The 17,940-nt window shown below is 38.4% G+C and overlaps 1 protein-coding gene across 1 annotated transcript in view; it reads left to right on the plus strand.

Annotated features, from left to right (window-relative positions):
* The window catches only part of LOC121368256 (hillarin-like), a 47,113-nt gene that overhangs the window by 15,814 nt on the left and 13,359 nt on the right, over positions 1-17,940 (plus strand). Inside the window, exon 2 of the mRNA XM_041492910.1 lies at positions 17,397-17,513. Coding sequence (XP_041348844.1) covers positions 17,397-17,513 — 117 coding nt within the window. The remainder of the gene's footprint in view (positions 1-17,396; positions 17,514-17,940) is intronic.

The following is a 17,940-nucleotide window of genomic DNA, read 5'->3' on the forward strand; positions in this document are numbered from 1 at the left end:
CAGACACCACGTGCTGCTGTCTATACCCGTATAGCACTTTAACCACAGACAGCACGTGTTGCTGTCTATACCCGTATAGCACTTTACCACAGATAGCACGTGCTGCTGTCTATACCCTTATAGCACTTTACCACAGATAACACGTGCTGCTATATATACCCTTATAGCACTTTACCACAGACAGCACGTGCTGCTGTCTATACCCTTACATCACTTTACCAGACAGCACGTGCTAATGTCTATACCCTTATAGCACTTTACCACAGATAACACGTGCTGCTATATATACCCTTATAGCACTTTACCACAGACAGCACGTGCTGCTGTCTATACCCTTACATCACTTTACCAGACAGCACGTGCTAATGTCTATACCCTTATAGCACTTTACCACAAATAACACGTGCTGCTGTCTATACCCTTACATCACTTTACCAGACAGCACGTGCTAATGTCTATACCCTTATAGCACTTTACCACAGATAACACGTGCTGCTGTCTATACTCTTATAGTACTTTACCACAGACTGCACGTGCTAATGTCTATACCCTTATAGCAATTTAACCACAGACAGCACATGCTGCTGACTATACCCGTATAGCACTTTACCACAGACAGCACGTGCTAATGTTTATACCCTTACAGCACTTTACCACAGACACCACATGCTGCTGTCTATACCCTTACAGCACTTTAACCACAGACAGCACGTGCTAATGTTTATACCCTTATAGCACTTTACCACAGATAACACGTGCTGCTATATATACCCTTATAGCACTTTGCCATAGATAGCACGTGCTGCTGTCTATACCCTTATAGCACTTTACCACAGACAGCACATTCTGCTGTCTATACCCTTACAGCACTTTACCACAGACAGCACGTGCTGCTGTTTATACCCGTATAGCAATTTACCACAGACAGCACATGCTAATGTCTATACCCTTATAGCACTTTACCACAGACAGCACATGCTACTGTCTATACCCTACAGTGGCGGACCCAGCGTCAAATCGATCAGTTTCACAATGAGGCTGTGAAGCTGGCGATGGAGAAGGATGTCATCATTTTGGAATGTTTTAATATTGTCATATCTGGCAGGGACGGATGCAGGTTTTTCAAAGTAGTATTATAAGTATTCAAAAGTAACCTAGCATGTATTTTCTGTATAGTAATCATCCACAGAAATATGCTGAATACTGTAAATATGTTCCCAGGTAATACCAATAAATGCATTATTTTCATATTATATGCTAAACATTTGATTTTTCGGGACGTTTCGAATTTCGGAGGCGGGGAAGGGAGGGGGTCCACAAAACTTTCCTCTTGAATCCACGCTTGTAGTTCTTCGGGAGCAGTTCTTATGCTTAAAGTGATGTAACAAACTGAATTGAACCTAGAAAAGTCACACTGGCGTAGGTAGAGGGGGGCACGGGGGGCATGTGCCCCCCCCCCCCCACACACACACTTTTCAGATATTTTGCTTTATATTTACTTTATAATAGTGTAAAAGTGCGCCCCCCCCCCCCCCCCCCCCCCCCCAACCTTTTGGCATCTTCCTACGCCACTGGAAGAGTTCTTGTATTCTTTATTAATATGTATTGGCGAAACCGGGGAAAGGGGCGCATGAGAAAGATGCCCGCCAATCACCCCACTTTTTCCCCCCAACTTCTTTTATATGTACCTGTAGCCCCATGACACAACTCATTGACTCATGTGGGTTCCTCCACCCAATGTGGGTGCCCTCCCCCCCCCCCCCCCCCCACCTTCTACTTCATTGGTCTTGATAAAGAAACAATTAAAAAAAGAAACAGTCAATCACTTACCTCTATTGATATCCACTCAACATTTTCAGGAACAGAACAGCACAGTACAGTTAGGTGTCATCATTAGGTAGTATTAGATCCATGTACAGTTATTTTACATGTATACACATTTAAAATAAACATGATTATAAATGACAAACAGCGATCTTTTCGCACACTTCTCAAATTAAACTATAATATCAGACGAATGTGCGTAGTATCGCTTTGACATCAATAATCATATTAATTAAAATGTAAAAGCATTGTTGACGTCATGTCATGTTGGCGTTTTTATGGTAACGTCTTCGGCAATGTTTCAAACTTAACGGAAAATGTCGACAAACTATTGAAATGCGCACCTCCAGCACCCTCCCGCTACATCCGTGCCTGACTGAATAAAACTAGTACAGAACTATGTACAGTAATAACCCACTACATCCGTGCCTGACTGAATAAAACTAGCACAGAACTATGCACAGTAATAACCCACTACATCCGTGCCTGACTGAATAAAACTAGTACAGAACTATGTACAGTAATAACCCACTACATCCGTGCCTGACTGAATAAAACTAGCACAGAACTATGTACAGCCACTACATCCGTGCCTGACTGAATAAAACTAGCACAGAACTATGTACAGTAATAAGCCCTTGTCCGTCGCCGGCAGGATTGATGATGCAGAAACTATTAAGTATATAAAAATATTCTTGCTTTAAAATTAGAGCCAGTTCTTTGTCAAATTCAAAATGTAATGTCACTTTACCTGTCGGTCATCCTTACTGGATGTTTTAATAATAAAACAAAATAGTAGTAAATAATTATTTTGGGATGGATATGTTTATTTTTTGGTGGAATAGGGGTATTTAATTAAGATAGCATTTCCCCACAGACAACACACCATTTCATTTCATTTCAACTTATTTTCGTGCTTATATCCAATTAAGGTTCAAGCACGCTATCCTGGCCCACACTCAGCTATCTGGGCTGTCTGTCCAGGACTGTGGATTAGTTGTTAGTGAAAGAGGAGAGGGTGTAGTGGTCTTACACCTACCCATCGGGTTGATATAACTCGCTCTGGGTGGGAGCCGGTACCAGGCTGCGAACCCTGTACCTACCAGCCTTCTGTCCGATGGCTTAACCACGACACCACCGAGGCTGGTTCCACAACACATCTACACCCTTGATATACCAACTCTTTATGACCCAGCGGAAACGACAAAGAACCTAATTGCTTCCCCTGTGAGAGTAGACTCTTTAACCTATCCAACGACAAGTAGGATTTCTATCAGTCAGTTATATCCCATTTCGCCACATTCAAGCTTTCAACAAGTAACAATATAAAGTACAGGGATATCTCGTGAACTACACTTCGTAAACAGTAACAAATCGTTTAACAGGTTTTGAATGTATTCCATTTCGTCCGACAGTATGGACAAATCCTGTCTGATCCGGAGTGTAACGAGTTCGTGTCTCTAGGGTGCCACTGAACTGAACTGGCGGTATAATCTGTTTAGTAAATTAAATATACTCGCATTAATGTAATGGTACGAACAGAGATACATACTTTAGTCTTCTATCCGTAAATGCACGAGGGTAGAAAACGTGTGTGTATGCATAATAATATAATCATTTTTTATTTCTAATAATATGGTCTCCAGTTAGCTGTGATGTATTGAGGAGTGACGTGTTTGAAATGGATCTTAAATACGGTACTGGTTACACTGGTGCCAGTCATATGGCCTCAGATTACAGTTATCTTCCCATTTGGTTGTCCAAAATCCGGAAGTTTCACCGCGCAAGTAGTCTGCTGTTTGACTGTGATTATTTCATGGCAGACAGCTATGAAGTGGCAACTGTTTGACTGAAGTGACAGGGGATAGCATGTAGTTTGTAAACATGTGTAACTTGTTGACATTGAAGACTTGTTTGTGGTAATTCCGGCCCATGCAAAAGTAGTGCTTTTTGTGTAAAATGGGTGTACTCCGGCCTGGTTTAGAGGGTGTGTCTGTTTAAACCAATATGCTGGGAGAAAGAGCTGGACAACAGGGGTTGTCCTTTTCAGGGTATGTGTCCCCCATGCAGGCAAAGGTACATACAAAACTTCACGGGCCTGCTGATATTAATAAAAATGTTATAGCCACTAAGGCTATATAGAAACATATAGCGAAATTAATTGTGGTATGAGGCCTGATATGGGGTTTGCTAATACGTTGCTACGTTAAACCTGAATAATTTATACCCTTCCCGATATTTACACTAGTATGCCTTAGATATAGTGGTGGAAGACTGATTCATTGCAAGAATTCGCAGTGACAAGGGGAGTGAGATGGCTTGGGTATTAATGGACTTAACGTCAAAACCAATATATTACTTCCGACTGATCGATTGAAAACATATTTTATTGTACAAAAGAATCGGGCACAAGTTTGACAACTTACGAGGGCATCTTCTATGGTAATGTGTTGTTTTGTACAGGTTCACGTAACAGCTTTGCGTTTTATTCAAGCTCGTTCTTATTATTATGAATTAAAAATACTTTTAAAATGGTATATGGAACTAGTATAAGCGGACACTCAAAGAAAAAAGAAATTGTGGCATTTTAGCTAGATTAACGTACTTGGTAAACAATCCATAGCTTCTTAGCAAAAAAGGACATATGAACAGGTTTCAATGTATTAATAATTTAAGTTCGAATGATGAGTGAATATTATGAATATTGAAATATAGTTTACTCCGTAAGTCGAGTGGAAATATATCTCATTATGTTATGTTTTTCAAAAGTTACTTAAAGGTCCTATGTCAAAGTTGAAACTACAATATTTCGTTATTTTTTACATTTATTTGTAATAAATATCTACAAATTAATCGATCCCACGCATAATCTTTCCATAATTAACTCAAGAAGAATAATGTTTAAAAGTCCTGTACGGGACAACAAAAGGGGTTACCCGACTAACTTGTGGCTATATATAGCACGGTCACCATCTTTGTTTCTTTGTCAGCTGTCTGCAAAGAATAATGGAAAAACATAGTGTGTTGAATGTGTACCCATAAAACAGTGACGTCATCAGTTAATGCGTGTAACACACTATCAAGATTTCCACCATAAAATAAAATAAATTCTACTAGTAAATGGAATTATTTGGTTGTAATTCTATAGGCATATAGCTGAAGGTATAAACTTTGTTTCAAAGCCAAAAAAAAAACATAAACAAAAACCCATAAACAAAAAAACAAAATAATAAAACAACAACAACAACAACAACAACAAAAATAAATAAAATAAATATATATATATAAAAAATTATATATATATATATATATATATATATATATATATATATATATATATATATATATATATATTTATTTATTTAATGCGGGACTCGCCATTATTGCAACCTTGACATATATTTAAAGGATTAAATTGTTTGGTATCAAGGTATTCCAGCATACCGGGATATTCCTCAGGCAATTATTGTTCAGGATGAAAATGTAAAGAATAACTTGACTAAGGAGTAACCGAGGAAAATTGACTTTGGTGGGGGGGGGGGGGGGGGGGGTGGCGGAAGGGGATGCCCTAGAACTTGAATTGAATATTGGCAAGTTACATAACCCCATGCTGCTTCCGTTCATAAACCCATAGCTGTATACGTTTTAACATTATCATCTTTTCGTGTGTTTTTTTAAATGATTGACATCCAATAGCCGATAATTAATAAATCAATATGCTCCCTTATGGTGTCAATGAACAAAACAAACTTTAACTTTTTAAACTTTTTTCTTTACAATGATTTTACAGTGACACCGTTCGAATGCTGTATGGTAGGCAGTGTAAACAAATATATTTAGCTGTGGAGGAGTGACGCCAGTCGGTGCTAAATCCAATCACTTTACAACATAGATGTTCATTAGTGGCACTGACTGATGACAAGCACCTTTCCCATCTGCATGCTATATCAGCGATAACTTTATCAAAATCCACGAAATCTAATTTGTAAACAGAAACGGTTGGTATAAGAATACGTACAGCTTCTTTCTTCTTACCAGAGCGTCACTTGAATTTCATTACTATCTTCTCCTTAAAAGCTCTCACGAAGGAAATTGCTTTTGGAAAAGATTACTTCAAGGTTATTAGCTTTGCTTTGGTCACATTACTGAAATGGTATGCAGCATCACAAAACTCTTAACACATGAATATTAAAACAGATGCTTTGGATTTTAGTAACAAGCCTTGAAGAGAAAACTTCACTTTTAAGTATTATTACTATAAGTATTATTACCGTAAACCTAGAAAGTGCACTACTGGATAGGTAGGAATAATTATTGTTGTGTAAAAAAAGTGTGTGTGTGTGTGTGTGTGTGTGTGTGTGTGTGTGTGTGTATTGCATCACTTCCACGTTACAACTTTAGCTCTCATTGGTACAGGATACTGTTAGGCTCGGTTAGTACTTGGCTGGGTGACCGCCGGAGAACACCTACGTGCTGAGGACATTAATAGTCCTCTATCACTGGTGTATCAAGGGCCGTACGTAATACTAGGCTAGCTATTCCTGACGTGTGTGCAGGGAGGGGTTCATGGGCCGAAACCCCTCCCTAATCTTTGTTGTCCCCATTAAATTCGTACGTACGAAAACATTTGTTAATGAAGTTTGAGCTACTAGATACAGTAGGTTGGACGGGGTCCACTTGAATCCACAGACATTGATTTTATAAAGAAAATGCAATTAATATGTAATTATAGTCTGAAGAATCGTAGCAAACTCGGGATTCTCTTTAAATCTTAGAATGTTGTGTGTGCGTGCGCGCGTGTGTGTTTTTGCTATATATTCAATACCTCTTTTAATGATTTTTGCAAAGAAATATTGTTATTATCACTATTTGTTATTATCAAAATTTACTTTACAACATGCTACCAATATACTTAGCTAGTGTATAATCGCGTTTCCATAATAACCAACTTGATTACATTTAAATGCATGCAAACGTTTTTCCATTCAACATCGCCGCGCTTACTTAAAAACGTTTCATTATTTAAAGCCAATAAATTGTCGTTGCAAATAATATGATCCCGCGCACTCTAGTCTGCCAAGCGAGGACTCTGAACATTCATCAACGTGAAAGAGCGGATTTTAGCCCGCCAACAAATGGCCGCTGAGTCATGGAACGAGTTATGAAAACACGTCAATACTTGCTTGGATAAAGCTTATGTTCACTTCATCGCCAACCGAATCACGCAGTTCTCTGGCATCTGTTTGTGATCGTGTAAAACATGAAGCAAAACCGAAATAGTGCTGTTTTAGCAGAGCTCCTCGTTATTTTGTAACTTGGGGATGAGCAACTGGCTATTACAGAACATACAACCGTCATCGATAAATATGAACGCTTTGGTGGTGCCAGATACACTGTGTTTAGTGATTACAGACACTGCAGGACTGGCCATGACTAGTTCCCTAATAATAAAATTGACACATTTTAAAATAAAAGCAAGACGTAAAATAAATAAATAAAGTTTAATCTGTTTAACGACATCACTAGAGCACATTGATTTACATCGGCTATTGGATGTCGAACATTTGGTAATTTTGATATATAGTCTTAGAGAGGAAACCCGCTACATTTTCCCCATTAGCAGCAAGGGATCTTTTATATGCACCATCCCACAGACAGGATAACACATACCACGGCCTTTGATATACCAGCCGTGGCTAGAACGAGAAATAGCCCAATGGGCCCACCGACGGGGATCGATCCTAAACTGACCGCGCATCAGTCGAGCGCTTTGCCACTGGGCTACGTCCCGCCTCTATTTAACCAATAAAAACCTACTCATCTACCGTACGATGGTCGATTGTCGCACCATTTTCTATTTAACCAATAAAAACCTACTCATCATCTACCGTACGATGGTCGATTGTCGCAACATTTTCTTTTCACGAAGCCCATAATTTTATTTTTCTTTGATAAAAACATATCTTTACTAGTTCGAGTGTTACTTTTTTCCCTACCAACGTTTCGAAATTTACTTTTCAGGTCCCTATAGATTACTTAATATGGAACTGTCCCTTCGAAAAAGTCGACAATTGTCATGCACATAATTTCGCCTATTCAAGTGCTTTAAAAAAATTAAAAGTTTGTTTTGTTTAACAACATCACTAGAGCACATTGATTTATTAATCTTCGGCTGTTGCATGTCAAACATTTGGTAATTTTTATATAGAGTCTTAGAGATAAAACCCGCAAAAAAATTTCATTAGTAGCAAGGGATCTATTATATGCACCATCACGCAGACAGGATCGATCCTAGCGTTTTACCACTCGCCCTAAAGAAAGGAAATTTTGACATGTTGAGGATTATACCACTCTAAGAAATAAAGAAGTGTATTCCATCCTATAACGAATGACTAATCGTCTGATATAGTTTTACGCAAACTTTCTTATAATCAATAACATAAAAAGATGTTGAAAACTTCTACCTCTGAAAATTAGTGGAGAGAAGTGACTTCGCTTTACAAACTGGGTCTAGCTTCACCCCTGATATGTACGTGTGTGTGTGTGTATATATATATATACACACACACACACGCGCACGCACACACACACACACACACACACACACACACATGCATATATGTTTACTGTATACACTTTGCAGTGGAACTGATTTCCTCGATCAAATTCAACCGAAATGTTAATGCCTTAGAACGAGCACAAAAAGTTTTATTATATGGAGCTCCTGTTTGAAGCAGAGGTAAAATTAAGGCACTTTACGGTCCGTGTTATCAACAACATGAGCGCAAAGCTAGAGCTAGTTGGAGAGTGGCATGAAGCAAACATACATGAAGGCCCTTTTCATCGACGAATTTCTTCATTCATCTGGCTACGCTTGTTACCCTGAGTAATATGTCAGCGCTTAGAAAACGTCCATACATCACGGAAAATTGCCTGCCTAGATATTAAGAAGTACACCATCAAGCCGAACAAGGAGGGACTGATGAGTTGCCGGTAATCAGCACAGAAAGATATAAGATGGTAGTCTGCTAGTCTGCATGCAGCCATCAGCTACACCAAGTAATGCCGGTGGCACCACGACCCATTTCCGTTATTAACCTCATATTACAGAATCGTCATGTTATGTCGCAAGTCACCACAGCTGTATGACTTTCAGTCTTGTTGTCAGTTTGAATTTGTAGCATGATTTGTTGGGTTGGGGGGGGGGGGGGGGATTGTTATTACATAATAAAATGATTAAAACAGAAAAAACAATTCTTAAGTAAGAATGTTTTGTGGAAAATAATACTTATAATAATTCATTCCGCATAATCTATTTTGGTCGTTTCTTTCAAGGATTTATTAATTTGGTAACGAGTATGTATGGTATGTTTAAATGTAGTTTTATACTGCCACATTCTACCGGTACACACTACCCACTCGGCCAACTATTGCTTGATATTTGAAACCGGGTGACGGGAAGTTTTAAAAAGACATTAGCAACTGTCCTTGGGGATGGATGCTGGATGTATCGTGTAAATGTACGGCGCCCCATCGTGTTTTCATAACTAACACTGAAATCTTTAAATCACTAATGAACTGCTGCCAGCAATTGAAACAAGATGCACTAGCAAACCAATATTAAAAATGAAATACAAAATTATACATTAATAATAACCATTTTTGACCGGTAGTTTATTCGTGAAAGATTCGAAGTGCAGGTCTATTTACAATCAAACCTATGATAAAAGGCCACCAAAGTAGATGTTGAAAGTGGCGTTGTCGGTAGGGTATTTGTATGAAGCCTTAAGCTGCCTCTTAGCAAAGGTGGCTACCTGTACAAGTTTGATTTACCTATGAACTAAAACTAATACAGCCAAACTTCGTTATCCCCAGGTTACAAGGAACCGAGTTAAATACTTAGAGATATTCATAACTCGAGATAGCGCAATAGTTATTTGCGAAACTTTTGCGATGGGTGCCTTTTTTTCTTCTTTTTTTCTTGATATAGCAGTTAATACCACAAGTCCTGTGATTGGTGATAAATGTGAGTGTGTTGGCTGTAAAAAAAAAGAAAAAAAGATTCATCCGGGCAAAAAAAACTTGGTATGTGTTGTCTTGTCTGTGGGAAAGTGTACGCAAAAGAATCATTGCTGCTACCTGGAAAATATAGCAGTTTTACTCCTAGACTACATGTCAGAATTATCACATGGTCTTTTTGGATCCAATAGCCGATTATTAATAAATCAATGTGCTCTAATGATGTCATTAAAGAAAACAAATTTTGTATCCCGTTGATGTCGAAAACTGACAAGTTTATTGAAATTGTAGTTCTGTTTGTAATTTACTGTAGTAAAGGATACTACGAAAGTGGCCAAACTCCCTGGTGGCAGATGACGTCACTATGACTGAACAGGATGTAGTTAGGGGTCCTGAACACCGCCACCGCCTTCTTAAATCAAGATATCCAAATTAGGACAGACAATTCATGTTCGCTATTCCTTTGATGTCCTTGTTTAATTTTACCCTTAGGTTATTTAATTTCTCTTCTGGAAACAAAGTGTCTAAAATTACAGGCTTAGTTTCAGCGTGAGGCATTTAAATGCTGATGTTCAGCGGTTGCCATTGTTAAAACCGTGTCTCTGCATACTAATTAGTTTTATAGTGACAGAAGGTTACGTCTAGCTGCACGTGTGATTACAGTTTTACGTTTTATCTCTACCAGAAATCGGTGATCTAAACTGTCATAAAAACACAAGACAAAAAATAAAAAATTCAGTATATATTATTATTAATATTATTATTTATTGAAATGTTTTTAATTTTTTTTATCAATCAATCAATCAATCAATCTATCGATGAATTAATTAACAAATTATTTATTAACTAATTCATTTATTTATTTTGTTTGGTTTTGTTATGTTTCATAGTATATTTTTAATAGTATAGTCTGTAGGCTCATGGGCCAGATTTAAAATATTATACATAGTATATAAACCATTTCTACATTGCTAGAACACGAATACCATGAAGAATTGATTTGCATTCGTGGTTTCATGACAAAATACTACAGAGGCTTTTGTGTATAATTAGCATATGTTAAGAATATTACAGGTCCGATCTGTTACAAATATTTGCATTCTGTTACGTGAAAACAAAACCGAACCGAATGACTTTTATTTAGCTATAGCTGTACGTAACAAAACAAACCATCATGTGACCATCATCGGGTCGTGCCCCCGTACAGCAGTGGTCGACCCTAATCTGAGATTGGTGAAGTCAGAAACAAGTATCTGAAGTAGAAACGTGACCGTTGTTACACACGGAGAATTAGTGCAGGCGAACACGACTGAATTACGATTTGTAGAAGCTTTGAGATGAAGATACGGCGTGTAGTGGATACGAGGTTATCAAGCCCAAACAGCCGGCTCTGTGATCAATTGGTCTTAAACATCCATGTAGTGCACACTTTCCGTCTTAGACATCTACATTTGATAATAAAATTGAACAAATAAGAACTATTCCATAAATGGCTTCGAACAGTATACATGTATTTATAAAACTCATTCGTTACAGAATGTATGTACATTGGATTTTATACACGTTGGTTGTGATGTTGGTAATGGTGGTGGTAGTAATAGTAGCAGTAGCAGCAGCAGCAACAGCATCAGCAGTAGTAGCAGCAGTAGTAGTCGTAGTAGTGATTGTAGTAGTAGTAGTGTTGGTGGTGCCGGCGGCATAAGCAGCAGTAGTAATAGTCGTAATAGTAGTCGTAGTAGTAGTCGCAGTAGTAGTAGTAGTAGTAGTAGTAGTAGTAGTAGTATATATCGATATATTATACACTGTTACCTACAGTGGTGATCGTCCTGCGAGATATCACGTCTTCAGTATATATCAACATATTATACGCTGTTATCTACAGTGGTGATCGTCCTCTAGGATATCATGTCTTCAGTATATATCAACATATTATACGCTGTTATCTACAGTGGTGATCGTCCTGCGAGATATCACGTCTTCAGTATATATCAACATATTATACACTGTTACCTACAGTGGTGATCGTCCTGCGAGATATCACGTCTTCAGTATATATCAACATATTATACGCTGTTATCTACAGTGGTGATCGTCCTCTAGGATATCACGTCTTCAGTATATATCAACATATTATACGCTGTTATCTACAGTGGTGATCGTCCTGCGAGATATCACGTCTTCCGTATATATCAACATATTATACGCTGTTATCTACAGTGGTGATCGTCCTCTAGGATATCACGTCTTCAGTATATATCAACATATTATACGCTGTTATCTACAGTGGTGATCGTCCTGCGAGATATCACGTCTTCAGTATATATCAATATATTATACGCTGTTATTTACAGTGGTGGTCGTCCTGCGAGATATCACGTCTTCAGTATATATCAATATATTATACGCTGTTATCTACAGTGGTGTTCGTCCTGCGAGATATCACGTCTTCAGTATATATCGACATATTATGCACTGTTACCTACAATGGTGATCGTCCTGTGATATATCACGTCTTCAGTATATATCAACATATTATACGCTGTTATCTACAGTGGTCATTGTCCTCCAGGATATTATGTGGACCACGGAGAGGATCCCAGTCGCTAAGTGTGTTGTCGTCAAACTGCTGCAGCAGGAACATGGTTTCCAGGCGCGTGTGCTCAAGCAATGTTTTTTTTTTTAATATATTTTCCGGGGGGGGGGGGGGCATGACTCGACTCCCTCCACCCTATAAACTACGTTCGTCAAAGTCTAGACCCCTTCCTGCTGAACTTCCTGCACGCGCACCAGCGGCACGTTCAGCCACACCGAGCAGAAAAACGTCCGCTAGACTGGTTTATGCGTTTTACGGTAAACGAAATGGCCACGTCGGGAACCAATCAAATAGTTCGCGAACGTTAGCGAAACGTTTGCTGGCTGAACGTGGGGCTGATTTCCACTCAGTGCATACAGCATTCTTCAGTACTGATTATATTAGAATTCAGTTCTTCTAACGTTAAGAAACAACAAGTTATAGAATCTGTGTAGTAATGGGTGTAATAAAATATGATACACGTGTGTTTGTCCGAGTGTTACTGTGTCCCTTTAGCGTATCACCTGTATGTCTTCTTACATACTACAATAGGCTTTGTATTGAAACTGTTGGCCTTTTAAGAAGTTTGGTACTCGTATACAGTTAATAAACAGCACGATTAAATGGTGTAAATGTGTAGAGAAGCTAAATTAACTTAAATTAACTCTTAGATATTATATTAACCATGTTATACTAGTTCCATCGAATGTTATCATGGGTGATTCTTCCGTATTCATAAACTGCATGCTGGAGACATCTTTACCAAGACTGCGTTGCACGTAATAGGTGTGTTACTCAGAAGAACCTTGTTGCAGAGAATTGACATTTTGCATATTATTGTTTCAATAGTATAAAGTTGAGTGATATACTGAGCTGTCAGATGAAAAGTGAATTATATCCACCCGTCTCTCAGCATCTTCCAACACCTGTAGATGTGAATGCATTGTCGTGTATTTGTATCCTTCTCCCACCTATCACTGTTGGATGAAAACACACTTCTCCAGGTATTTGCAAGCTAATACATCCATTGTTTCTGTTAAAACATTAACAAAACTAGAAAACTGTTACGTTTGAAAAGGCCTCAAGCGATCATAAAAACAATCACATGTATGGAATGTCTATTTACTTGTACCATTAGTCTTATGAAACGATATGTTGTTAGATTCGATTGCGCTAACTGACGTATGGCAAATGGAAAGAAAAGCAATACCCTATAATCGGATTACTTCATACGTAATTTGCGTGTTGGATTTTCTATCCTAGATTCTGCTGGGGTTTTTAAGTCATTTAATTAGCTGCCGGTCGTGTCACTTCACGTGCAGGTCGGCTGGTAGTTCTAGATTAGTGTGGTTCGTTAACAAACAACACCCATCTGATGAGATACTGTTCAGTGGTTAAAGGCCAGCCTCGTGTGTGTCTGCTCGTACTCAATGTCTTTAGTGTGTCCCCTGGGTGACTTCACGACCCCTCAAATGAAATATTTTCTTAATGCCAAGTTTTGGACATTAGTTAATCTTAATACGTTCTATCAGCCCCACTTACACTTGACATCTGCATTGATTTTGCATTTACAGAAAACCAGAAGAGCTATAAATATAAAGATATTAAATATTAATATATCTCGCGATGACTGTATGTTTCTAAATACAGACCATTAGTTTAGGCAATAAAATGCTTAAAACCAACGTAAAGCAGAGTTGTTGAACTTTATAAACTGTATATGTGTACACAAAAGTTGTCCGTTTTCAAGATCCCTGGATTTACTACTATGTATTTGTACGGTTTTCTTCATTACATAAATTGCTGTACAAAGTCATGACTTTGGTTTGACCTCCGATTCTCTCATGATCGCGGTGCTAAGTGACGATGACAGTTGCGTATAAAGCTTCGTTTGAAATGACAGTTCCCCGGCATGTTCAGTCTTGGGGGTATAAATATATACACTCAGATTACCGTTCGCAAAATTGACTTGAGCCAGTTCCGGTTAATGTTTGACAGCTGTTAATCACACGGAAGAGCTCACGCAACAGTTAACTAAAATGCCTGTGAAATCGGTCTGAGGGTGAAACATTATTCCTGCGAATACTGCTGGCCTAGACTGTAATGGTGAGCCCAAGACTATTAAACACACTTCTCAATAAGTGTGCTTGTACATGCAGTGGTTTTGTTTTGGTTTGAGTGGGAGTTGGGGTTGTTGTTGTTTTTCCATCCAAATATTAGGCTAAACACTACACAAAGCAAACAAAAGCAAAAAAAAAAGCAAAAAAAAAATTAAAACAAAAGCAAATGAACAAATAAACGTTTGACCATGCATTAGTGACAGCATATTGGTACGAGGTGTTTGGCCATACATTAGTGACAGCATATTGGTACGAGGTGTTTGGCCATACATTAGTGACAGCATATTGGTACGAGGTGTTTGGCCATACATTAGTGACAGCATATTGGTACGAGGTGTTTGGCCATGCATTAATGACAGCATATTGGTACGAGGTCGTTCGCCATGCATTAGTGACAGCATATTGGTTCGAGGTGTTTGGCCATACATTAGTGACAGCATATTGGTACGAGGTGTTTGGCCATACATTAATGACAGCATATTGGTACGAGGTCGTTCGCCATGCATTAGTGACAGCATATTGGTACGAGGTGTTTGGCCATACATTAGTGACAGCATATTGGTACGAGGTCGTTCGCCATGCATTAGTGACAGCATATTGGTACGAGGTGTTTGGCCATGCATTAGTGACAGCATATTGGTACGAGGTGTTTGGCCATGCATTAGTGACAGCATATTGGTACGAGGTGTTTGGCCATACATTAGTGACAGCATATTGGTACGAGATGTTTGGCCATACATTAGTGGTAGAATATTGGCATGAGGTATTTGGCCATACTGAACATAATTAACCTTCGCGAACATTTCTTGTATTCTTTATTAATATGTGTTTTATATGCACCTGTTGCCCCATAACACGACCCATTGACAGTGAGTTTTTGCTCCCACTATGGGTGCCTCCAAACATACATACACACACACACACCACCACCACCACCACCATCACCACCACACACACCACATACACACACGGCACACACACACGGCACACACGACACACACAGACACACACTACACACACACACCACATACACCACATACACCACACACACACCCATCACACACACACACACCACACATAAACACCAAACATACACGGACACACACACCACACACTACACACACGACACACACACACACACACCACACACACACACTACGCATACACATACCACACACACATACACATACACACAGCCACACATACACACAGACACACACACATACGCACACACAAACACACACACACATACATACACATACAGACACACACAGACACGCACAAACACACACACACACACACTCACACCACAAAAACACACACACACACACACCACACATACAACACACATACTACACACACAACACACACACACACACACACACACACACACCTCCTACGTCATCGATCAGAAAGAAACAAACAGTTACTTACCTCTATATCCACTCAACATTTTCAGGAAATATTGGAACAGAACAGCACAGTAGTTAGATGTCATTCATTACATAGTATTTGATCCATGCACAGATATTTTATATTTATACATATTTAAAATAAATATGATTATAAATGTCAAACAGCGATCTTTTCGTACATTTGTGAAGTTAAAATATATTCAGACGAATGTGCGTAGTATCGCTTTGACATCAATAAGCATATTAAAACGTCAAAGCATTGTTAACGTCACGTAAGTTAACGGAAAGTGTCGAAATACTATTGAAATGCGCACCTCCAGCACCCTAGGACTCCCACAAACCTTTGTACAGTAATAATCCATTAGCCGTTACCGGCAGGATTGATGATGCTAAAAGTATGAGGTACACAAAAAATTTACTAAAATAGCAGCCAGTTCTTTTACAAATTCAAAATGTATCGTCGATCATCCAAATTAGATGTTTTAATACAATATTTGTTTTTAAATCCTGCCTATATACAACTGTATATATGAGGATGATCAGTAAATATTGTTAAGACTACTGGGAAATCAGTCACTAGTGTTAGATTATTAGAGAATCAATCACTATTGTTAGACTACTGGGAAATCAGTCACTATTGTTAGACTATTAGAGAATCAGTCCCTATTGTTAGACTACTGGGAAATCAATCACTATTGTTAGACTATTAGAGAATCAGTCACTATTGTTAGACTACTGGGAAATCAGCCACTATTGTTAGACTATTAGAGAATCAATCCCTATTTTTAGACTACTGGGAAATCAGTCACTAGTGTTAGATTATTAGAGAATCAATCACTATTGTTAGACTACTGGGAAATCAGTCACTATTGTTAGACTATTAGAGAATCAATCCCTATTGTTAGACTACTGGGAAATCAATCACTATTGTTATACTATTAGAGAATCAGTCACTATTGTTAGACTACTGGGAAATCAGTCACTATTGTTAGACTATTAGAGAATCAATCCCTATTTTTAAACTACTGGGAAATCAGTCACTAGTGTTAGATTATTAGAGAATCAATCACTATTGTTAGACTACTGGGAAATCAGTCACTATTGTTAGACTATTAGAGAATCAGTCCCTATTGTTAGACTACTGGGAAATCAATCACTATTGTTAGACTATTAGAGAATCAGTCACTATTGTTAGACTACTGGGAAATCAGTCATTATTGTTAGACTATTAGAGAATCAATCCCTATTTTTAGACTACTGGGAAATCAGTCACTATTGTTAGATTATTAGAGAATCAATCACTATTGTTAGACTATTAGAGAATCAATCACTAGTGTTATTATTAGAGAATCGATCACTATTGTTAGACTACTGGAAAAATAGTCACTATTGTTGGACTAATAGCTAATATGATACACATTGTAATACAGAGTACCTCTCTTTCAGACTCGTGGGAGTGTGTACAACCCTGGCTGGCAGTATGACGCGAACGCACTGGAGTTTGCGCACTACCGGGAAATCTTCATGCGAGGCAAACAAAAAACATCAACAGGCACCTACGAGGTAATCACGTTGTTAAGTAACGTTTAGTAATGAAATTGGTGATGTCCATTTTAATACTATAGGGGTATACCACCGAATGAAATCCAACAGACGATAATAGTACAACTATTCATTCATTCAACAAATACATCATAGACACAAATACTACACGAACCATCTTTAAAGTTAGTCAAAGAAATTAAGAGCACACACACACACACACACACACACACACACACACACACACACACACACACACACACATGCATATATGTTTACTGTATACACTTTGCAGTGGAACTGATTTCCTGGATCAAATTCAACCGAAATGTTAATGCCTTAGAACAAGCACAAACAGTTTTATTATATGGAGCTCCTATTTGAGGCAGAGGTAAAATTAAGGCACTTTACGGTCCGTGTTATCAACAACATGAGCGCAAAGCTAGAG

Source organism: Gigantopelta aegis, chromosome 3 (assembly GCF_016097555.1).
Source record: "Gigantopelta aegis isolate Gae_Host chromosome 3, Gae_host_genome, whole genome shotgun sequence".
Classification (NCBI taxonomy): domain Eukaryota; kingdom Metazoa; phylum Mollusca; class Gastropoda; order Neomphalida; family Peltospiridae; genus Gigantopelta; species Gigantopelta aegis.